The sequence below is a fragment of the Phaethon aethereus genome, assembly GCF_964289735.1.
Source record: "Phaethon aethereus genome assembly, chromosome: 7".
In the NCBI taxonomy this organism is placed as follows: Eukaryota; Metazoa; Chordata; class Aves; order Phaethontiformes; family Phaethontidae; genus Phaethon; species Phaethon aethereus.
In genome coordinates, this window is record NC_138583.1 from 4,951,125 (window position 1) to 4,970,689 (window position 19,565).

At 59.9% G+C, this 19,565-nt stretch overlaps 1 protein-coding gene across 1 annotated transcript in view; it reads left to right on the forward strand.

Annotated features, from left to right (window-relative positions):
• The window catches only part of UNC5B (unc-5 netrin receptor B), a gene marked incomplete at its 3' end in the record, with an annotated part of 52,772 nt that extends 37,467 nt beyond the window's left edge, over positions 1 to 15,305 (forward strand). The window contains exons 2-17 of the mRNA XM_082002094.1: positions 841 to 1,062; positions 4,674 to 4,817; positions 6,422 to 6,525; positions 7,422 to 7,602; positions 8,171 to 8,338; positions 8,651 to 8,815; positions 9,632 to 9,664; positions 10,742 to 10,936; positions 11,391 to 11,786; positions 12,204 to 12,291; positions 12,376 to 12,544; positions 12,667 to 12,900; positions 13,789 to 13,938; positions 14,215 to 14,379; positions 14,470 to 14,651; positions 15,140 to 15,305. Of these exons, the coding sequence (XP_081858220.1) occupies positions 841 to 1,062; positions 4,674 to 4,817; positions 6,422 to 6,525; positions 7,422 to 7,602; positions 8,171 to 8,338; positions 8,651 to 8,815; positions 9,632 to 9,664; positions 10,742 to 10,936; positions 11,391 to 11,786; positions 12,204 to 12,291; positions 12,376 to 12,544; positions 12,667 to 12,900; positions 13,789 to 13,938; positions 14,215 to 14,379; positions 14,470 to 14,651; positions 15,140 to 15,305 (2,762 nt within the window). The remainder of the gene's footprint in view (positions 1 to 840; positions 1,063 to 4,673; positions 4,818 to 6,421; positions 6,526 to 7,421; positions 7,603 to 8,170; positions 8,339 to 8,650; positions 8,816 to 9,631; positions 9,665 to 10,741; positions 10,937 to 11,390; positions 11,787 to 12,203; positions 12,292 to 12,375; positions 12,545 to 12,666; positions 12,901 to 13,788; positions 13,939 to 14,214; positions 14,380 to 14,469; positions 14,652 to 15,139) is intronic.
• Positions 15,306 to 19,565: the final 4,260 nt, after the last annotated feature.

Below are 19,565 nucleotides of genomic sequence, written 5' to 3' on the forward strand. Positions count from 1 at the left end.
TCCAATCTAAACCTCCTCTGGCGCAACTTGAGGCCATTCCTCCCGTCCTCTTGTGCTTGAGAGCGAACGAGCAGGAAGACGGGGGTCACCGGGGCGCTGACCCCCTCTGGTTTCTGGGGTGGGATGGTGTGGACCCTGCTCGCCTTTTCGGGTGGCGTTCTCCGGAGGTGGCCGGGCTGGAAGCAGTCGCTGGTGTGTGTGACGGGCAGGTGGCCGGTCCCCGTGGGCAGCGCTGGCAGGGGCTGCCCCCCGCCCTGGTGTGATGCTGAGATCCAGGTGTTGGCAGCGGGGCGAGAGCCCGAATGCGGGTCCGCCGGAGAGCGGGATGGGTGGGATTCGTGCCCGTGGTCGTGGTCAGCGCTCCCAGCACGAGCCGTGCCAGCGTTTTGCTCTGAGCGAGCCCGTGCATTCCTCGGAAGGGAGGCTTGGGATGAGGACGCCAGCCCCTCCGGAGCCTCTCTGTGTCCCCGTCACCATCCCGGGGCTTGGGTTTGCTTTGCTTTTTTCCTGGTGGTCTCCTTCAGCGAGGTCACCCAGGCTTTAGGGTCGGCCTGGGTTCGGGGTATGGATGAGGGTCTGGTACCCCAGCAAAAGCAGCCCGGGCGAGCTGCACCCCGCAGCAGCAGATCTCTAGCTAGCAGAGATCTGCTTTTCTGTTTTTTGGGAGCCTCCAGCCCTCTTTTGCTTTTTCGAGCGTCCTCGGCAGAGGCTGCTGGTGATGCCACCACGTGTCGGGCACTCCTGGGAAGGAAAGGGAGGGATGAAACGGTGTAGGCAGGAGTTAGGTCCCCGCTGGGACGGGACTGACGGCACCTCCCGACCCTCTCGCTCCTCTGGCAGGGCTGGAGTACAGCGACGTGCTGCCTGACTCCTTCCCCTCGGCCCCGGCGGAGACCCTCCCTCACTTTCTGCGGGAGCCGCAGGACGCCTACATCGTGAAGAACAAGCCGGTGGAGCTCGTCTGCCGCGCCAACCCCGCCACCCAGATCTACTTCAAGTGCAACGGCGAGTGGGTCAACCAGAATGACCACGTCACCAAGGAGAGCCTGGACGAGGTCACCGGTGAGCAAACCCACCCCGACATCACCCTGCCTGCCCTTCCCCTCTCTTTTTTCCGTGCTGCCCTTCCCTCTCTTGTACACCCCCACTGGAGATGGTTCTCCTCCGGGGAGACCAGCAGGTCTCTCCAATTCATTTATATCATTCCCAAGCGGCTGCAGTCTCGCGAGGTGGCTTTTTTTATGTTTTCCGCCTCCTCGGTCCATGCGCAGCTTGTCTCTCTCGCCACGTCATCGGTGAATTTTAGTAGAGGAGTTGCCCCTTTCCAGACCACTGGTGAAGGCATGATGATGGTGCGGGTCACCGTACCCCATAGAAGCTTAGGGAAGTCAGCCTGCGCGTTTGCGCGCTTGCCCTTCTCCAGGATTTGGGGTTGTTAGATGGGATTTGAAAGGCAGCACGTTTAAAACTGATAAAAAGAAGGAAACGCCTTCCTAGAAAATGCCTTATCAACACGTAGGAGGGGTTGCCACGAGGGGTGGCAAAGGCCGGCAGCTTACTTGGGTTTGCAAAGGGATTAGGTGTTTAATGGGTAATGAGAACGTTTGCAGGTAGGATTTGAAAAGCCTTTTAACGGCAGATGAGCTCTCCTCTGCCTCGGAGGACAAGTCAACCACTGGCTGCCTGAAACGGGGGGCAAGAAGGTGGTTTAGGCGTCTTAGGGGGGGTCTTATTCCATGGGATTGGGCACTGGCAGAGCTGCTTGCCCCATGCTTTGAAGCATCCCAGCGTGAGACCAAGGCTTGGGGTTTGGGTATATCATGTAGTCAAGCAGATTTGCTAAAATCAGGACATTTCAGCTCAGCTCCCACCTTTTCTGCCCTGATGTTGGTACCTGTGCCCCGACCAGGAGAGGAGGAAAACAGTCCCTTTTCCTGTGTTAGACCTGTTCTCCGCAAATCCCCGAGCCTGCGGCATCCCTCATCTCCAGAAGGCTGTAAACCAAGGCAGCCTTTTGAACTGCTGCAGTGTTGGCCCCAGAAGGCAGGCTGGGCTTAGATGAGAGACTTTGTCGACCTGCAGGAGCGCAAGTACTTTTAGAAAATCTCCTCTTGTCCCTTTTTGCCCAGCCTTGCCCTTCCCCAGCATCTCCTCGGCTCTTCATCCCATGCTAGCCATGAGCCGGTCCTTGCTTGGGTGCCTCTCTGAACCTGCGCGGCAAAGGGGAGATCGTTCCTTTTCCCCGTGCCTTTCTCAGCCTTTCCTAAAGCTGCTTCCTCTGGTCCTGGGCTGTTTTTCTTCCAGAAGATCTCTTTGTGAAGGATGGCCAAAAATGCACGGCGAGGCTGTCCCCTTGCTTCTGCGGAGGCTGCCGGGAGCACCGGCGGCACCGTTTCTCTCTTTCGGGGTGCATCGCCGGCTCTCGCGGAGGCCAGAGTTGAAACCCTCGCCGCTCTGGGGCAAAGTCAGTGCCAACGAGCGACCGAGCAGCCTTCCCCGAGGGGTTATTAACGAATTTACAACGCGTGACCGCGCTGGCTCGAGCCAAAGGTCCGCGCGCGGCAGCGGCGGGTGCTTAGGGGCAGAACGTTGAACCGGGACGAGGATGGAGCGACGGACCCCGCTCCGTTACCCTCCGGCAGCGGTACCGGAGCGGCGTGCTCCAGCCCCGCATGGATTCCTTCCCTGTGAGTGTCTCTAAAGGCTCACGTTTATCCTGTGGGTTGCCCCAGCATCCTGTAGCCGGGGAGTTTCACGGCTTAGCGCTGTGCAGCGTGGAAAAAGCACTGGATTTCTGGCTGCACCTCTTGGGTGAATACCCCTTTGCCGAATAACCTGCCTCGTGCAACTCTGGAGCAGAACAGGCTGGAGAAAACCCAGCGGAAAGTCCTGGCAGCAGGAGCTTACCCTGTTTTAGGGGGGGACTCGTTTGCTTTGGGCCAGCGTCTCCCTCCCAGATCCCAGCCTGCAGATGCAGAACACGTGCCGGCAATTTGGGGAGGAAACAGCACGTACCTTCTTCACCCGGCTTTCGAAGATGGTATTGCTGTGAACAAACCGGTAACACCTTCGGTACGGAGGTGATGCCGTGCATGCCAAACCCCACCGGCGTGGGCACGTCTGCCTGGCAGCTACCCTGGGAAAGGGAGCCGCAACCAAAATGGTTTGCTGTGCTAAAAAGACCCTGCGTTTGCAGCGGCTGCCGTTCGTAGGGAAAGCTGCTGCAAAGGGGAAGAGAGGGGAGAGCCGGCCACGAAGCGACGGGTTCACGCGGTTAGGCGTTCGCGGCCTTTTAATTACCCCCGGTTAAAAGCTTGGCGGAAAGGACCTTTCAAAAAAAAAAAAAAAAAAAAGAAGAAAACAAAAAAAACCCAACAACTCTTAAGATGATGTCTCTTTCTGACTGCATCTGATCCCAAACATTTCATGCGGAAGAAAGGAAAAATAGGCCAAGTCAGAGAGGATAATTCGGCAGGACAAGAAGGGGCAGTCGGTAAGAGCGGCTGTGTTTGGATGCCTGTGAGACATTTAAGTAGTGACTCCTGTGAGCCGTAAGCTCAGTCTATAGTTTTGGGTAGCCTTTGCTTTCGGGGATACAGAGAGAAGCAGGGCATTTGCAGGATGCTCCCCACCTTTCCAGGGTGGCTCAACACACCCCACCGGGGCTTTCCAGAGAGACGAGATGGTTTTGAGCCGTCTCCATCCTGGGTCCTTCTAAAAGCTCTATTTTTTCCAAAAGTGCTTGGCCCAAATGCCTTTTCTCGTTGGTTCCCACACCCCTTAATAGTGGCAAAATAAATTGTATTTCCTTGGTGCGCTCCTGTCAGCTATTCCACAGGAGGATGGCAGAGAGATGGTAATTGCTCCTCGCAGCGCCGGGAGCAAGCTAACAAAATTACAGCTGGGGAGCACACGGCTCTCGTATCGCCATGAACTTGAGGCCTTTTCATAAATAGAAGCTGCACAAAAAAGGCAGGTATTGCTGAAAATAGGGAAAAGCAAGCCCCGAGTCCCTCCCGCCCTCGGCGATGGCCACGCCACGAGGGGTTGATGCTTCGGGCGAGGCTCGGCATCCTGCGGTCCAGGGGACCATGTCCTGGACCCGGCGGTGCCAGCTTTGTCATCGTGCCATGGCCACGGTGTCCTGGGCGGGGGGCGTTGCGGGGGTTGCTGGAGGCGCGTAACCCTTTTTGGAGTCAGTGGGCGTGAAACACCATCATCGTTGGATGGTTTCTTTAAGATCTTTTATTTGTCTTGTTATATTTGTGTTTAAAATGGCAGCTGACAGAGATGGTTTCTCGCCCCAGCGAAGCCTCGGAGGCATCCTTCAAACCCCGGTGGGCGGGAAGGGGTCTGGGCGGGGATGGGGATGTCCGTGCCGGGAGAGAGGGCTGGTGGAGGAGAGTGATGCCTCTTTGAAATGGTTCAGACCAGGGAGTCAAAAAAAGACAAGACCCCTCCACATGAGCCGTCGCCCTGGCTTCAGCTGCCAGTTGCCCTCCAGAGGGAAGAGTCTCCATGACTTGCAGAGGTGCCACGCTCAGATGCCTCCAACTCGCTGCCTCCGACCTTGAGCTTGGAGCAGCCAGCAGCCCTCCTCTCGGGCACCGCCTCAGCTTCCCTCCTCCCGGCGGCTGCTGCCGAGCTGATGCCGTCCCTCCGTCCCCTTCCAGGGATGCTGGTGCGGGAGGTGCAGATCGAGGTCTCCCGGCAGCAGGTGGAGGAGCTCTTCGGCTTGGAAGATTACTGGTGCCAGTGCGTGGCCTGGAGCTCCGCGGGCACCACGAAGAGCCGCAGGGCGTACGTCCGCATAGCGTGTAAGTGCCCGGTACGCGTAGCGCTTGCTCGGACGCGGCCCCTCCGGCAGTGCTTTGGCTCACAGTCTACTGAGTTACTTTAAATGAATCCTTCTCCCATCCTCTTTTCCGCTTTTGGGGGCCCCCGAAAGGTTTCCAGAGGGTACAGCTCACCCATTTAGAAGTGGTTGGCAAAGCCCCGAGGTGCGACCCTGGATCCCAGGCTGTAAAAGTGGGGGTGTCAAGCTGCTTTTGGCAGCAGCGCCGGCTGAAATCGCAGCCGGGCCGTTCATTCCCAGCTCCCCGGGACCCTGGTTTTAGCTCCCCGTCCCAGCTCTAGCTTTGCTTCTGGGCGAGCATCGTCCCTGCCTGCCTGGGTGAGAGGCCGTGGCACCAGCTGGGTTAACGCCGCGTCGCCCACCAGCGTGCTCAGCTCTTCCCCGCGCTTTATTATCGTTAATAACCCGACGCTTAGCACCTTGCCACGCTTTGCCTGAATCAGCGACTCCATGTCCCCGGAGTCCCTGCTGTCATACGTCGCTTCTCTAAGCTGCCGTTTGTGGGTGTCAGCCTGATTAAGGGCGCGTTAATCAGGCTATTAACCGGCTGAATTTGCTCTCTTAGCAAATGAGATGGCAAAGCTACAGGAGAATGGCCAGGCTTCCCCCGTCGTAAACAGATTTTGCTATTAGAGGGCTAATAACCCAGCACGTTATCCAAAACGGAGGTGGCTGGTAAATCGGCTACGCTGCTGAAGGATTTAGCCTCAGCGGGGAAAATGTTGCCGGGCACAGGGCTGGCTACTGAGGGAGCCCGTTTGTCCGGCCCCAGCCGGGGGCCTGGTGTTCCTCGGCGCCGAGCGGGCGAGCTGAAGCCGGGGCTGGCCGCCCTGGAGGAGCGGGAGCCGCAGCCGCAGAGGGCTGGGTGCCGTCGCAGAGGATGGCAGCACCATCTAGTGATGCTCCTGCTCCTGCCGAGGCTCTGGAGCGGGTCCCTGCCATGGCCCCCGCCTCCTTGGGGCCTCTGCTGGGCTTCTCCCCTTCCCCCAAAGTGCTGGCCAGCCCCTTGCCGAGCAAGCCTGGCTTTTCAGCAGCTCCCGTTCCCCATTTGGGCACTGTAAGTTGTTTCCGGCAAGTCTGGGGACGTGGGTCAGCCAGGACCAACTGGGACAGAGCTGAGCAACGGGCCCCCGTAGCCCTGAAATTGGGGGATCGGCTTCGGCGCCGACGTGGAAGCCGAGATGTTGCCCAAATCCCATTTCCCCCCCACTCCAACGCAGAAGGGTCCCGGTGCCGAGTCCAGAGGGGGAAGGAAACGGGAGGGGTGGAGAAACAGTGGTTCAGCTGAGTTTTAGCCCCAAAAGGAAGAGACGGGAGGAGGGGTGTAAGCTTGCAAGTGCATGAAGGAGGAAAGGCATCGTCCTCGAGCACCACGAGCTGTCCCACATCCGACCTGGCAACGGCACTTCTTCGGCTCCGTCATCCCGGGACGTGTTTTGCTCTGGCCGTGCCATGCCAGAGCGATCTCCCTGCTCGTGGGTCCCTGGTGCCCCCGCTCCGAGGTTTTGCAGGTTGCCCTGTTTCTGCAGTGGGCTGGTAACCCCTGGGTTTTCCTTTCCCTCCCAGACCTACGGAAGAATTTCGACCAGGAGCCGCTGGGCAAGGAGGTCCCACTGGAGCACGAGGTCCTGCTGCAGTGCCGCCCGCCCGAGGGGGTGCCGCAGGCAGAGGTGAGCCGCTCGGCAGCCCAAAAAAGAGGGGCATCCCCTCCCGGCGGTCCGCAGCCGCAGCCGGGGAGAGACGGGGCACGTCCTTGCAGGTGGCTGGCGGCCGTGATGGATGGCCTCGCGCCGAGACCGTCAGCTTTCATTATTCAGCAGAATTGTTTATTTTGGGCAGCGGATCTGTTGTTCTGACATTTAATAACACACGTAACCTCAGCACCTGCTCAACCCACCTCTCCCACGCTTCCTGATGTGCCGTTAACCCGTTAGAGGGAAGATGTAACGAGGAGGCACCCAATGACTTGTCCAAAATCGCAAGCAAGACCCAAGGTCCAGGGAAGTCCATGCGGACGGGTTTCCCTAGGTCAGCAGCGATGCTTTCCCTGCCCACAGCTCTGTCAGCCCCCAGGAACTGTGCGCCGGTGGTAGCCACAACGTCCCATCCTTGGCCAAAACAGCAGTAACGTGCCCTGGTCGGGCCTGGTTTGGCCCAGCTTTCGAGGAGAAATAAATACAGGCAGAGGCAAGGTTGGCCAGATGGTTGTGGTGCTGAGGACGCCGGTGGTCTCGGTGTTGAAGACGAGGAGGGTGCTGGGGCAGGTGATAGGCTGGTCTGGGGGGGGTTGCTCTCCATCAGGGCTGGTGAATTCGGCCCCTCCAGCCTGGTGTTTGTCCTTGCTTGTGCTCACACCCGCTCTTGGTGACAGTATCGGCTCATGGCCTTCCCAGACAGCCTAGTTAAGCAGTTGTGTCCTAGCTTAGCTTTGGGGGGCCCTTGGAGACCCTCATGGTGGGGATGGGCATTTCCACTGAAACTCGTGACATGCTTTTCCTGGCTGAGTGTTCAGTTCTTGTTCGGCTTAATCACCTTCCTTTCCCCATCCCTTCCTTTGCATTGCCAGGTGGAGTGGCTGAGGAACGAGGATGTCATCGATCCCACCCAGGACACCAACTTCCTGATCACCATCGATCACAACCTCATCATCAAGCAGGCCCGGCTGTTGGACACAGCTAATTACACCTGCATGGCCAAGAACATCGTGGCCAAGCGCCGGAGCACCACGGCCGCCGTCATCGTCTATGGTACCAGCCCTTGCCGTCGGGGAGGGGGCCTTTGCTGGCAGCCGGGGCTCCAAGCCGAGGGGAAATACGGGGGTTTTCTAGGAGTGGTAGAGAGCGAACCCCACCAAGGCGTCGCATTAAATTAGGTAACAGCCAACGTCTGCAAAACAGGTACCTCGAGCAGCTCGCGCAGGTTGGGAGGAGAGGTTATTAGGTGTCGGTATTTGCAAGCCTTCTCGGTGGGGTACGAAGGTTGGGTGGAGGCTGGACCCAGCCGCGTTGCTCTGACTCTCAAAAGCAGCTGAAAAGGAGCATTTGGCTGAACTTTGCTATGAAGCCAAAGATCTGCTGTGGCCGGATGCAAAAATACTTGCAAAGTGGAAAAAGGACCAAAACAGGCTTGAGCAGCTTGTGCGGGGGGTGCGTGACACAAGAAGAAGTCTCGTGCTTTGCTTTTCACGAGGGTAAGCTGTTCCAGGGTGTCGCAGAAGGTGCAAGGACAGAAGACCCGGCGAACCCTCGGCTTAGCTCCGGGCCCTGCTGAAATGGGCTCCGTTGGCGCGTTAACGCTGTCCGTCTCCTCTTGCAGTGAACGGTGGCTGGTCCACCTGGTCCGAGTGGTCTCCTTGCAACAACCGCTGTGGCCGGGGCTGGCAGAAGCGCACCCGGACGTGCACCAACCCCGCGCCGCTGAACGGCGGCTCCTTCTGCGATGGGCAGCCTTTCCAAAAAATCACCTGCACTACCCTCTGCCCAGGTAAGGCGGGTTCAGAAACCTTACCCCAGGTTGCGCGGTCCGGCCGTGCTCCCGGTGTTCCCCAAGGAGGCAGGGGCTCAGGAGACCACTCCGAAGCATCTTTCGGTCTGCCAAGACCTGAAAGAGCTGGAGACATCCGCAGAGACACGACAGGGCTGGGTTTGCTGGGGTAATGCTCCCCGAAGGTCCGCGGAAGCCCCGAGACGGGCATGGGCACCGTTCTGCTGCCGCGGACATCCCGGCGCTGGGGAGCGAGCCCCGAGGCCGCACCGAGGGGTTGTTCCGACACGCCTGTGTTTCGGTGGCCCGCAGTGGACGGCGCCTGGACGGAGTGGAGCAAGTGGTCGGCGTGCAGCACCGAGTGCACCCACTGGCGCAGCCGCGAGTGTGCCGCCCCGGCTCCCCGCAACGGCGGCAAGGACTGCAGCGGCGTGCTGCTCGACTCCAAGAACTGCACCGACGGGCTCTGCCTGCAGCGTGAGTGTGCGGGCGGGCGGGCAGCGACCGGTGCCGGCGGCGATGCCGGCGGCCGTGGGGCTCCGGCGCTTGGCCGCGCTGTTGTTGGCCTTGCCCCCAAGTTGGCGGGGCAGGCAGCAGTGCCGCTGGCGCCCGGGTTTTAAATTCTGTCTTTAACAAGGGGGTTTTTTTAACCAGACTCACCCTTTCCAGAGCTAGTTCTCACCCGGTGGAAAGAAAGGTTTTTGGGGATTTTTGGTGGGATCTAAACGTCCCAGCAAGCCTTCTGAAGCAGGGCTAGCTTTGGGGTCTCTGCTGAAATAAGGCTGGTTGCGGTTAGTGGGGGCGAGTCAGGGGCAGTTTCTCAGCCCCACCATGAAAACGTCTGACCTGGGTCCTTGTTTGGTAGGAGCCCTGGAGCAGCAGCTAGGAAAAAAAACAATAATAACAACAACAATAATAATAACAATAATAATAATAATAATAATAATGATGATGGTGCCCCACTCGATGAGTGGGCACATGGAAGGCTGATGCTGCCACCTGCTGCTGTGTGACACCACTGTCCCCTTTAACACTGCCACAGCCAGAAACGCCCAAAATTCCTGTCAGCTGGGGACACATGCCCCGGGGGCTGCCCGGGCCTGGGGACATCCTCATCACCGCTTCTACCTGGGGAAGGATGCCGCTGTCCCGTCCCGCCCCACCACGCCGTGGCTCCTCAACCCACCCCCCGGCTCGGCTCTCCCCCCACTCCCCCCCCTTCTGTTTCGTCTCATCCCCATCGCACCATCGCCACCTTCACCTTTTGTTTTCTAACTTTTTTTTCCCTAACAGACAAGAGAGTTCTAAGCGAACCCAAAAGCCACCGTAAGTGCTCATCTCATGCCCATTTTGTTTCTTTGCGAGGCATTCCTTTGGTTTTGTTCTGTCCCGTCCATGGTGGGACTCCACGGCAGCTGGGGAAGGGCAGGGTGGGAAGAAGGAGCAACTGAAGCCCACCCCGAAACCCCCGTGTACATTAAATCGCCCGCTTCTGCACCCCTGCTCCTGTGCCTTGGGTGTACCGCGATGCGGCCGGTGTCACACCCCCAAAGCGTCGTCACCCTGCCCCACGAGGACTCCCGCCCTCGAGTCGGGGGTCCCAGGAGGCATCAGGGTTCTGTTCCTGGCATCCAGAGCCGGGGGACACTTGGGGACGAGGTGACACCTCCCCGAAGCGGCATAGTCCTGACGTGGTTGAGCTCGCCGGGCTCAGGACAGGGCTTCGCTCAAGCGTGAAACCGTAGAACCCCAAGAGATGTGGGCGAGCGTGGAGGGAGAAGGAGAGAAGGACGGCTGAGCGTGCTCCGCTCCCGCTGCTGAGGGCTTCACCGTGCTCTGCCTTCCCTCTTCACCCCGCTCTTTCCGGGCAGAGATACCCAAGATACAGCAGGCGCGTCAAGGTCGCGAGCCTTGTGGCAGGGGAAGGGGCGACGGGGAAGCCGAGGGGTGTCTGTCTAGGTACAGTGACGCCCCATCTTTCCCAACGGCTGCGTAGCTCAGGCACCCGTACGTGAGACGCACGGGCAGGCGTGACGTTTGCTCCCAGGGGTTGTCTCCGTTAGGATGCGAGGGTTGATCACTTCGTGAACCTGAGCTATAGAAACCCAACGTTTCGGGGAGTCTCGGCGCTCAGGTAGAGTTCGCACGAGCCGCGGCGAGGTGCCCTCCAAGGGCTGGAGGGGTTTCACCTCCATCTTGTCCTCTGGCATCGCTCTGACTGCTGGACGGCGCTTAGAAAACAGCCTCCATCCGCCTGCCACAGCCTTTCCAGCGGGCGCAGGGCACATCGTCCCCTTCGTGCCTGCCTCCCGAGTCAGGCGGTGGGGTTGGGGAGCACCGGTGGGTCTCGACGCGTGTTTCTGGTGCTCCCCGTTTCACCTCCATTTCTTCAATCCCTCCCAGTGCTGGAGGCCACGGGTGACGTGGCCCTCTACGCCGGGCTGGTGGTGGCCGTTTTCGTCTTCATCGTCATCCTCATGGCCGTGGGGGTGGTGGTGTACCGGAGGAGATGCCGGGATTTCGACACCGACATCACAGACTCGTCAGCCGCCCTGACCGGTGGCTTTCACCCCGTCAACTTCAAGACCTCCCGGCATGGTAAGAGCTGTAGCCCGTGCAGGTCCCGCTCGCTGGCCCGAGCCCAGGCAGAGGGTCTGGCTGCAAGTCACAGAAGCGCGTAGAGGACGGGTCCCTGGTGAACCCCCAGCCCCCGTTTTCTAGGGGAATGCCCTGATTTGTGAAGGCCGAGGGCTCTGTGGGGGTGGTCAGGCAGGCGGTGGCGGCGGGAGTCGCGGCACGGCAGACGCGGTGGGGTTTTGCCGCGGAACGCCGCTCCTCGCTTAGCCGTGACGCTAAGCAGCTCCTTTCCAAGCGGAAGGCGGGTGGACGTAGCCCGGCGCTGCGCCCGTTGTACCCCCTGCGCACCCTCCCTCCCTTGCCGGGCGAGGAGGGCGTCTCGCGGGCACCTCTTCCAGCCACGCGGTGCTTCTGCTTGGGGTTTGCCTGGTTTCCACCGCCGCCTTCATGCGATCCGTGCTTCCTCCCCCCGCAGACAACCCTCAGCTCCTGCACCCCGCGATGCAGCCGGACCTGACGGCCAGCGCGGGGGTCTACCGTGGCCCCATGTACGCCCTGCAGGACTCCTCCGACAAGATCCCCATGACCAACTCCCCCCTGCTCGACGCCCTCCCCAACCTCAAGATCAAGGTCTACAACTCCTCCACTGCCTCCTCCTCCTCGCCGGGGCTCCACGACGGGACAGACCTGCTGGGGGGGGTCCCTGCCACCGGCACCTACCCGGGGGACGCCGCCAGGGACGGCCACTTCACGAACGTGCGGGGCAAAGCCCTGGGCTCCCAGCATCTCCTCAGCTTGCCCCGGGAGCACGGCAACAGCGCCAGCGGCACGTTCGGCTACCTGGGGGGAAGGCTCACCATCCCGGGCACCGGTAAGCCCCGGGCTGGGGAGGAGGGCGCGTTTGGCCGCTGAGTTGCTCTTGTCCTGGCAGACCTGCCTGCCGTGAGCAGACCTTTGCTGTCCCAAAGCTGGCTCAGGGGAGGAAGGCAGCAAGCCATTCCCAAGCCAGGGTCACAGCTCGCAGGACTTTCCTGGTCAGCCCTGCCATTGATCCTGGGCCAGTGCCTTGCAAAAGGATCCAACATGCGGTTCTGCTGTCTCATGCAGTGGCCTGGCTTCTCCCTACAAGCAGTGCAGCTGAGGAACAGCTGGAGATGTTCCTCCTGGGGCACCCCAGGCTGCCCTAGCTCGCTGCTGCCCTCGTGCTCGCCGGCTGGGGTGGAGGGATGGTTTCTCCCGGGTGGTTTCTCCCTCGTTTTGTGACTAACGCCTGCGCGTGTCGTGCTAGGGGTGAGTCTGCTGGTGCCCCACGGGGCCATCCCCCAAGGGAAGTTCTACGAGATGTACCTGGTCCTCAACAAGGCAGAGAGCGCCCTGTAAGTCGCGCCGCCCGCGCTTCTGCTTTTCGTTGGCCACTGTGAGGCTTTCTTTAAAACCGGTGCCCCCTCTCCCCTCCCCAGCCTGCCCTCCGAAGGCACGCAGACGGTGCTGAGCCCGGCGGTGACCTGCGGTCCCACCGGCTTGCTCCTGTGCCGCCCCGTCGTCCTGACCATTCCCCACTGCGCCGACGTCGGCTCCTCGGATTGGATTTACCAACTGAAAACACAGTCCCACCAGGGAAACTGGGAGGTAAGGTGGGAACCCAGCCCCTGCAGCCAGCGAAGACCGTGAGCGTTGTGGGACACAGTCCTTAGCAACCCCCCCGGCCGATGAGCTGACCCCCAGCCTTGATATCCCATCTCTCCCTGTAGGAAGTTGTGACCCTGGATGAGGAGACCCTCAACACTCCCTGCTACTGCCAGCTGGAAGCCAAGTCCTGCCACATTCTGCTAGACCAGCTGGGCACCTACGTCTTCGTGGGAGAGTCCTACTCCAGGTCAGCCATCAAGAGGCTCCAGCTGGCAATCTTCGCCCCCACCGCTTGCACCTCCCTGGAGTACAGCCTCAAGGTCTACTGCTTGGAGGACACGCCAGATGCTCTGAAGGTAACGTCGCCTTGCGACGCCGGCGTGGGCCGCCCCTGCTCCCCAAAGCTGTTCGCGCTGGCGGCGAGATGCTGCCTGGTCCCCTCTCAGGATGGCCTGGCCCCAGGGAGCAGACAACCTGATGCAACTGCCGGCAAAGTGACCACAGGGAAATAAGCAGCGTGTTTACTGCTTTCCCTCTCCGAAGGAAATAACGGGGGTGTTGCTTAGCTCCTATACTGGGGCCCCTTTCCGCAGCCGTTACACGAGAGGTGCTGCTGCTGCTGGCTGGGCTTTCTCTCTCCTACGCAAATAAAACCCCACTTGCTGCTGTGATTTACCTCGTCGTTCTATAGATCCTGTTACTCCTGAGTGGAGACGTGTCTCTCCCCTGCTTGGGAGGCTCTGTGGCACTGATAGCGTGGAGCGCAGCAGGAGGAGCTCGAGTTCTGACGCTTTGGCTGCCTGGTTTAAGTCCCCGTGCCGTGTCCTGTGGCGTCAGGAGTGCTGCAGGGCCTCTAGGTGGAGATGCAGGCAGCGCCCTGGCTCCTGGATTCCCTCCTCCTCCTCCTCGGGAGAGCTGCTGGTCATAGCGGGGTGGTGTTAACAGATCGGCTGGCGCTCCTGGGGAGCGCGCCTGACCCTGCTGTTGGGCCTCGGCGCCGTCTGAGGAGGAGAGGGGCGTTACACCCATGCCCGCGTGTTCTAAAAGGTTCAAGTTGTAGGTGGGGCTGGTGCGTGAGGCCAGTGGGCAAGTTCTTGGGGAGCAGCTGCTGGGCTGGCAAAGGCTTGCCGCGGGCCACCGGCTTCTCTCGGCGGGAACGTGCCTGGCTTTGGGTATGGAAGGGGAGAGAGAAGCGGCCCCTGCTCGTCTCGGGGGTCTCACGCTGCCTGTCCCGCTGCCCGCAGGAGGTGCTGGAGCTGGAGCGGACGCTGGGCGGGTACCTGCTGGAGGAGCCCAAACCCTTGCCCTTCAAGGACAGCTACCACAACCTGCGTCTCTCCATCCACGACATCCCCCACGCGCTGTGGAGGAGCAAGCTGCTGGCCAAATACCAGGTGAGGGGCCGAGGCGCGGGCAGCCGGCGTCCCAGACCGGGGACACCATCTTCAGCCAGGCACCACCGGCTTGTGATTCCCCCGGTCTTGTCTCCGGGAGCATTGCAAAGGGACGGAGGAGGAAGGGGGACTGTTTTTCACGTGGTCCTTCCTGGTGGGATGCTGTCTGTGGGGTCCTCCTGTCCCGTCTCATCCCTGTGGGGTGGCCGGAGGAGGTGGGAGCTCCCAAGGGAGCCGCTGGAGCCTTTGCTAAGCCCGTGCTTTGGCGGCCTGCAGGAAATCCCCTTCTATCACATCTGGAGCGGCAGCCAGCGCGCCCTGCACTGCACCTTCACGCTGGAGAGGTACAGCCAGGCCTCCACCGAGCTCACCTGCAAGATCTGCGTCCGGCAGGTGGAAGGGGAAGGGCAGATCTTCCAGCTCCACATCACGCTGGGAGAGGTGAGCGGTGGGGAGATGGGGAGACAGCAAGGGGACGTGCTGGGGAGCCGCTCCGCGCTGCAATGTCTCGCCCCATCCCTCCCCTTGCAGCACGCCAGCTCCTTCGACACCCTCCGCTCCCACCACAGCGGTGCCACCACCACCACCCAGCTGGGACCCTACGCCTTCAAAATCCCCCTCTCCATCCGGCAGAAGATCTGTAACAGCCTGGATGCCCCCAACTCCAGGGGAAACGACTGGAGACTTCTTGCCCAGAAGCTTTCCATGGACCGGTGGGTCTCCTCGTGCTTTGCTTTCCCCTCCTGCACCCCGGGCAGGGGGGCTTTGCTCCGCTCCCTGCTGCAGTGCATCCAACTAGGTGATGTCCAGCTGCACAGGCCCATCCATAAATATGGATACAGCTATGCACAGCTATACCCATCTATGTCGCTGCATCTGTCTGTGCCACGGTCCCGGGTTCTCTTGTCACTTTGAACTAGCCCTTATTTATCTGGGTCCGTGCTTGGGCTGTTCCTGTCCGGGTTCACCTCCGAGGACCGAAGGAAGGGAGGCTAATTTCAGCAAACCAAAGCTTGCATTGCTTTTGCGCGGATGCCTGTATCAAAAATCGAAGATGATGTCTCAAGGGCCTTGGCATTTGCGTTGTGGCATCTCCCGGGGTTCGCATTGCAAACAGGTTTGCTGCTCCAGCATCTTCCATCCTTCCATCCCCGAAGGGCGCCGCGCCAACCTGGACCTCCTCTCTGCTTCCCCTTCGCAGGTATCTGAACTACTTTGCCACCAAAGCCAGCCCCACCGGGGTGCTCCTGGACTTATGGGAAGCCGAGCACCAAGACGACGGCGATCTCAACACCCTGGCCAGTGCCTTAGAAGAGATGGGCAAGAGCGAGATGCTGGTGGTCATGGCCACGGAGGGCGACTGCTGATGATGCTCCCCGCGGCTGGCGGGACGGGAGGACGAAGGGGAGGACCCTTCCCCGACGGCGGGGGGAGGCACATCCATCCCTGGGCAGCGGCTGAGCGAGGAAGGGCCGAGGCTGTCGCTTTTCCCTCCCTCTCCGCATCACTGTCAGCCTTGGAGACCCATCCTCAGCGTTTACAAGCAATTCAAGTGTTATGCAGCATTCCTCTTCCTCCTCCTCCTCCTCCCGGCCATCCCCAGGGTGGCAGCCGGCGGCACTCGTGGCACGGGGAAGAATTAGGCCTTCTCGAGTCGGGATGGGGGCTTTCCTTCTCCTCCTTTGTTTGGGTTCCCTTCCTCTTCCTTTAATAGCATTTCTGCGTTGGAGAGACGAGTACAATCTAGGCGAACGGCTTACTTCTGTCAAAAGCTTCAGACAGCTTAATAAGGCAAATAAGAAAGAAAAAAGGAAAAAAAAAAAGTTTCTTAGGAAACGCAAATAATTTATTATCCAGATCTTTGGATGAGTCCTTTTTAAAAAAAAAAAAAAAAAAAAAAAAAAAAAAAGAAGAAAAAAAAGACAGATTTATACATCTTTTTTGTGCGTGTGAGCAAGAGCGTTGCTGTGGTCAGGGTGGCGAGGAGAGAGATTTCGGTGAAGACACTTTTGTAGGGAAAAGAGTGCGATCCAAGTTGAGCAAAACGTGTTTACATGTCCCGGGGAGCCCGTAGGGTGAAGTGCCTCTACGCCCCTCTGGTTCCGGGCTAGCTGAGACCCTCCCCAAGATTTTTTTCCCTTGCAAACGCCCCTTCCCCCCTGCAGGGAGGGCTGAGGGGTGCTGCCCTGCATTTAGGGTCGGGGCGGGGGGAAGTACGTCCAGATATGGGTATTTTTAACGACTTCTTCCCTGGGGGAAGCTTTTCAGGATGATGCCGCCTTCGTTTACCGAACTTCAGTCCAAACCAAAGAATTCAGTCCTGGGGCCTGAAGGGAGGTGAGCAGCTTGCGGAGGGGCCCGGGCAGAGCAGAGGGCTGGCGGGTCGGGACGCGGCCCCCGGCAAGCCGCCTCGGTCCCGGGTCCGTGCGCTCGTGCCCGGTTTTTGATGCAGTATTTCGGCGGGGATTTGGGGAGGGAGGCCGCAGTATCTCCCGGTTGTGAGCCAAGGCTGAGTGTTTTCATGCGAGGGACGGCGGTGTAAGCGGTGATCGGGTTTCCATCCTCTCATTGCAGCTCCTTTTTTTTTTTTTGTCTTTCCCTCCTGTAATAAACTTTTTATAACGACGGAGAAGCTGTGGGATGAATGGAAAGTCATCAAGGGGTAGGCAGGAACGAGGGTCCTCACAAAGATACGGTGTCTCAGTGAAGGTAAAAATTGCCTGCAGGTAGAAATAGTTACTCGGCGAGTGCTGTATCTTAGAAATCTGTCTGTTGTTAAAAAAAAAAAATAAATAGGAAGGGGATGGTAAGCTCAGGATTAGACGAGGCCACGCGGCGAGGCTGTGGATTCTCCCCATCAGTGGAAGTATTAAGAGCAGGGTCTGAGAGCGGGTCCTGCTTTGGGCCGCGACGCGCTGCCGGCTGCGAAGCCCCGGACCGGGGCGGCGGGACACCCGTGGCATCCTGCGGCGTGCCGGGGACCGGAGCGGACGCGGGGAGCCCTGCCCTGAGCGCGAGCATCGCCTTCCCCGGGCAGCTCGGGGGGGTGCTCGGCATTGCTGGGGCGCGGGTCCGGCTCCCCGCGGCAGCTCTAGAAGCGGCGACGGAGCGCGGAGAGCCGCTCCCTCCTGCGTTTCGGGGTCTCCAGGGTTCCTTTCTCGTTGGGTTTTCACGGCTGTGGGAGAAAGGGGAGGTTTTTGTCATTTGTGCTGGGTGGGAAGACTTCTGCGTCACGGCGGGTTTTATCTGTCCTTTAGGTCGCGTTTGAGCATCCGATTTCTGAGACCCCGTCTCTGAGCTGGGGGAGGGAATAAGTGAATTTGGAAGGAAACGAAGGGCTGGTGTGTCGGCCCGGCTGCCGGCGTTTTATAGGGCTCCTTTCTCAGCGCCACGGTGCTCTCCGTGAGGCGAGGTGCTCTTCCTTCGGGTCGCGTCTGAATCTCTCTCGCCGTCCCTCTCGCTGTGTCTGGTTTGCGGGTCACTCCGCGCCGTCCATCCGTCCGTGCCGTCCGTCCGTCCGTGCCGCCCGCGGGCGCCTCTGCCTCCATCCCCATCCGTCCGCGTTTGTCTTCCCCTTCCTTTCGGTGGGCAGCAGCCGCCTGGATCCACCGAGGTGCATGTTTGGGGGGGGGGTTCTCCCCATTTTTCAGACCAGGGAACCTGGCGTCGGGAGCAAGAGAGGGAGGAGGCAGGATTTGCCCCCCACCCCGGTCCTCCGAGCGCCTGCGCCCATCTCCCATGGGTGCCAGCTGCCAGGAGCCCTCCGTGGCTCCCTCTGCGACCGGGGCTTTCTCCAGCCGGGCGTTTTGGCAAAGGCAAACCCACGGCCCGTGTCGTGCCGCCAGTGTCCGCCTCTTGCTCCGCAATCTGTTTCCATATTTATATGTCCAGGGGATGGGCCTGGTGGCATCCTCTAACGCCGCATCTGTTTAATTCTGTAAACTAAAGAACTGTAAATAAAGTTTAGCATTCCTATTGTAACAAAATAATTTTTATGCAATAAATTATATTTCCTAGTCTAATAATAAAAAAATAATTAAAAAAAAGAAACAATCTGCTCGCTCCTCTCATGTTCCTCACTCACCAGTTCCTGCTGGGTTTAGCATCCGCAGGGATTCGGGTCCAGCTCGAGCAGCGGCCGCAGCGTGGGCATCCCCGTCAGCGTCCCTCCGACCTGTTTTTGGGTCGGATGCCGCAGGAACGCCAGCGCCGGCAGCAGGAGGACGTTGCTGTCGGAGTCCCCGATGGAGGTAAGGGCTGCAGGGATCGCTTTACGGTTGGCTTCGGACTCACGTGGGTGATTACGAGGCGGGAGAGGAGCAGTTCATTTCCTTCCTCGAGGGATATCCGCCGGCCCTGCTGAACGCGATGCCCCTTCCAGCAAGGACCAGGGTACCTAATTTGGGAAGCGGGAACGGAGCACGGAGCTGTGCTCCGCCACTCGGGCATCCCTGTCCTGCAACCCCTGCCTCCTCGCTTTGGGACCACCGCCGCGCCGCTCCCCGCCTTCGCTCCCATGGCGCCGGCTCTGCCAGAGCAAGCGAAGCCGGGAGGGTTTGCAGGGCGAGGTGAGGGTCCCAGGGCGAGGTGAGGGTCCCACCTGGCCCGGCTGACGGGGACAAGGTGCCATGAGGAGATGGCAACGTTGTCCCTGCTCCGGGCAGGCGTGGGGATTCTGTGACTGGTGAAAGAAATGGGGGGAAAAAATTGCCGCCCTGTCACTGCAGGAATTCCAACGTAGCTACGCAGAGATGCACAACGTTCCAGGCTGGGCAATCCGGCTCCCGGTACGGTGCTGAGGCAGGTACCTTCTCGGAAGCGATAGCCTTTCCTTCTCTTTGCATATCAGCTCAGCCTCCCAAGCCTCCCGAAAGACGCCTTTTGCACTAACCCATCTTTCCAAGGGCCCAGATCTGTGCCTAGCTTTGACCAACCGGCGACCGATTTCATCTGAGGTTCTCTTGAAATACTCGGCTCGCTCATTCCCCTTGAAATCAAGCTGGCCCAGACGCTTCTCTGCAGCTGACACCTTGAACTCGGTCCCCACGGCAGGTTCAGAAGGGGCTTTTCCCGTGCACTTGCCACGAGCCGCTCCGTACGGCGGCAAGGGGTGCCGAGGCGGGGGGGGGGGAAGCAGCCTGCACCCCACCTTGAGCACAGGGGTGTCCCTAAAATCTGCCCTGAGTCCGCGGCGGGGGGTCTGCGTCACGGAGGGTGGGTGATACCGACTCGAGGGGCATGTGGACCGCCTTTGCGTGGACCGGCTTTGCGTTGGCTGCTCGGCTGTCGGGGTCCCTGTGTGCTGATGCGACCCGAGGCTCTGCCGCAGCGGTGGGTTTTTTCACGTGATAGGCAGCAGCAGGTCGGAAATACTAAGCGGATCCCTCCGAGCTGATGGGTTACCGGCTTGGACGAGCTGTGCCGTCTCCTCAGGTGCGCTCCCAGCCTGGCGTGTCAACGCGGATGGAAATCCCAAGGAGAAACCTCTGGAGAGAAACCCGCGTGCTCTTCTAAAAGCCTTTCCGTCCCAGCGCGTCGCCGGTGGGTTGGTCGCGTGCTTCTGCTTGTTTGCTGGTGAAGGCGGGTGGGGGGGGTTAAAAAAAAATTTAAAAAAAAGTAGACAGTGC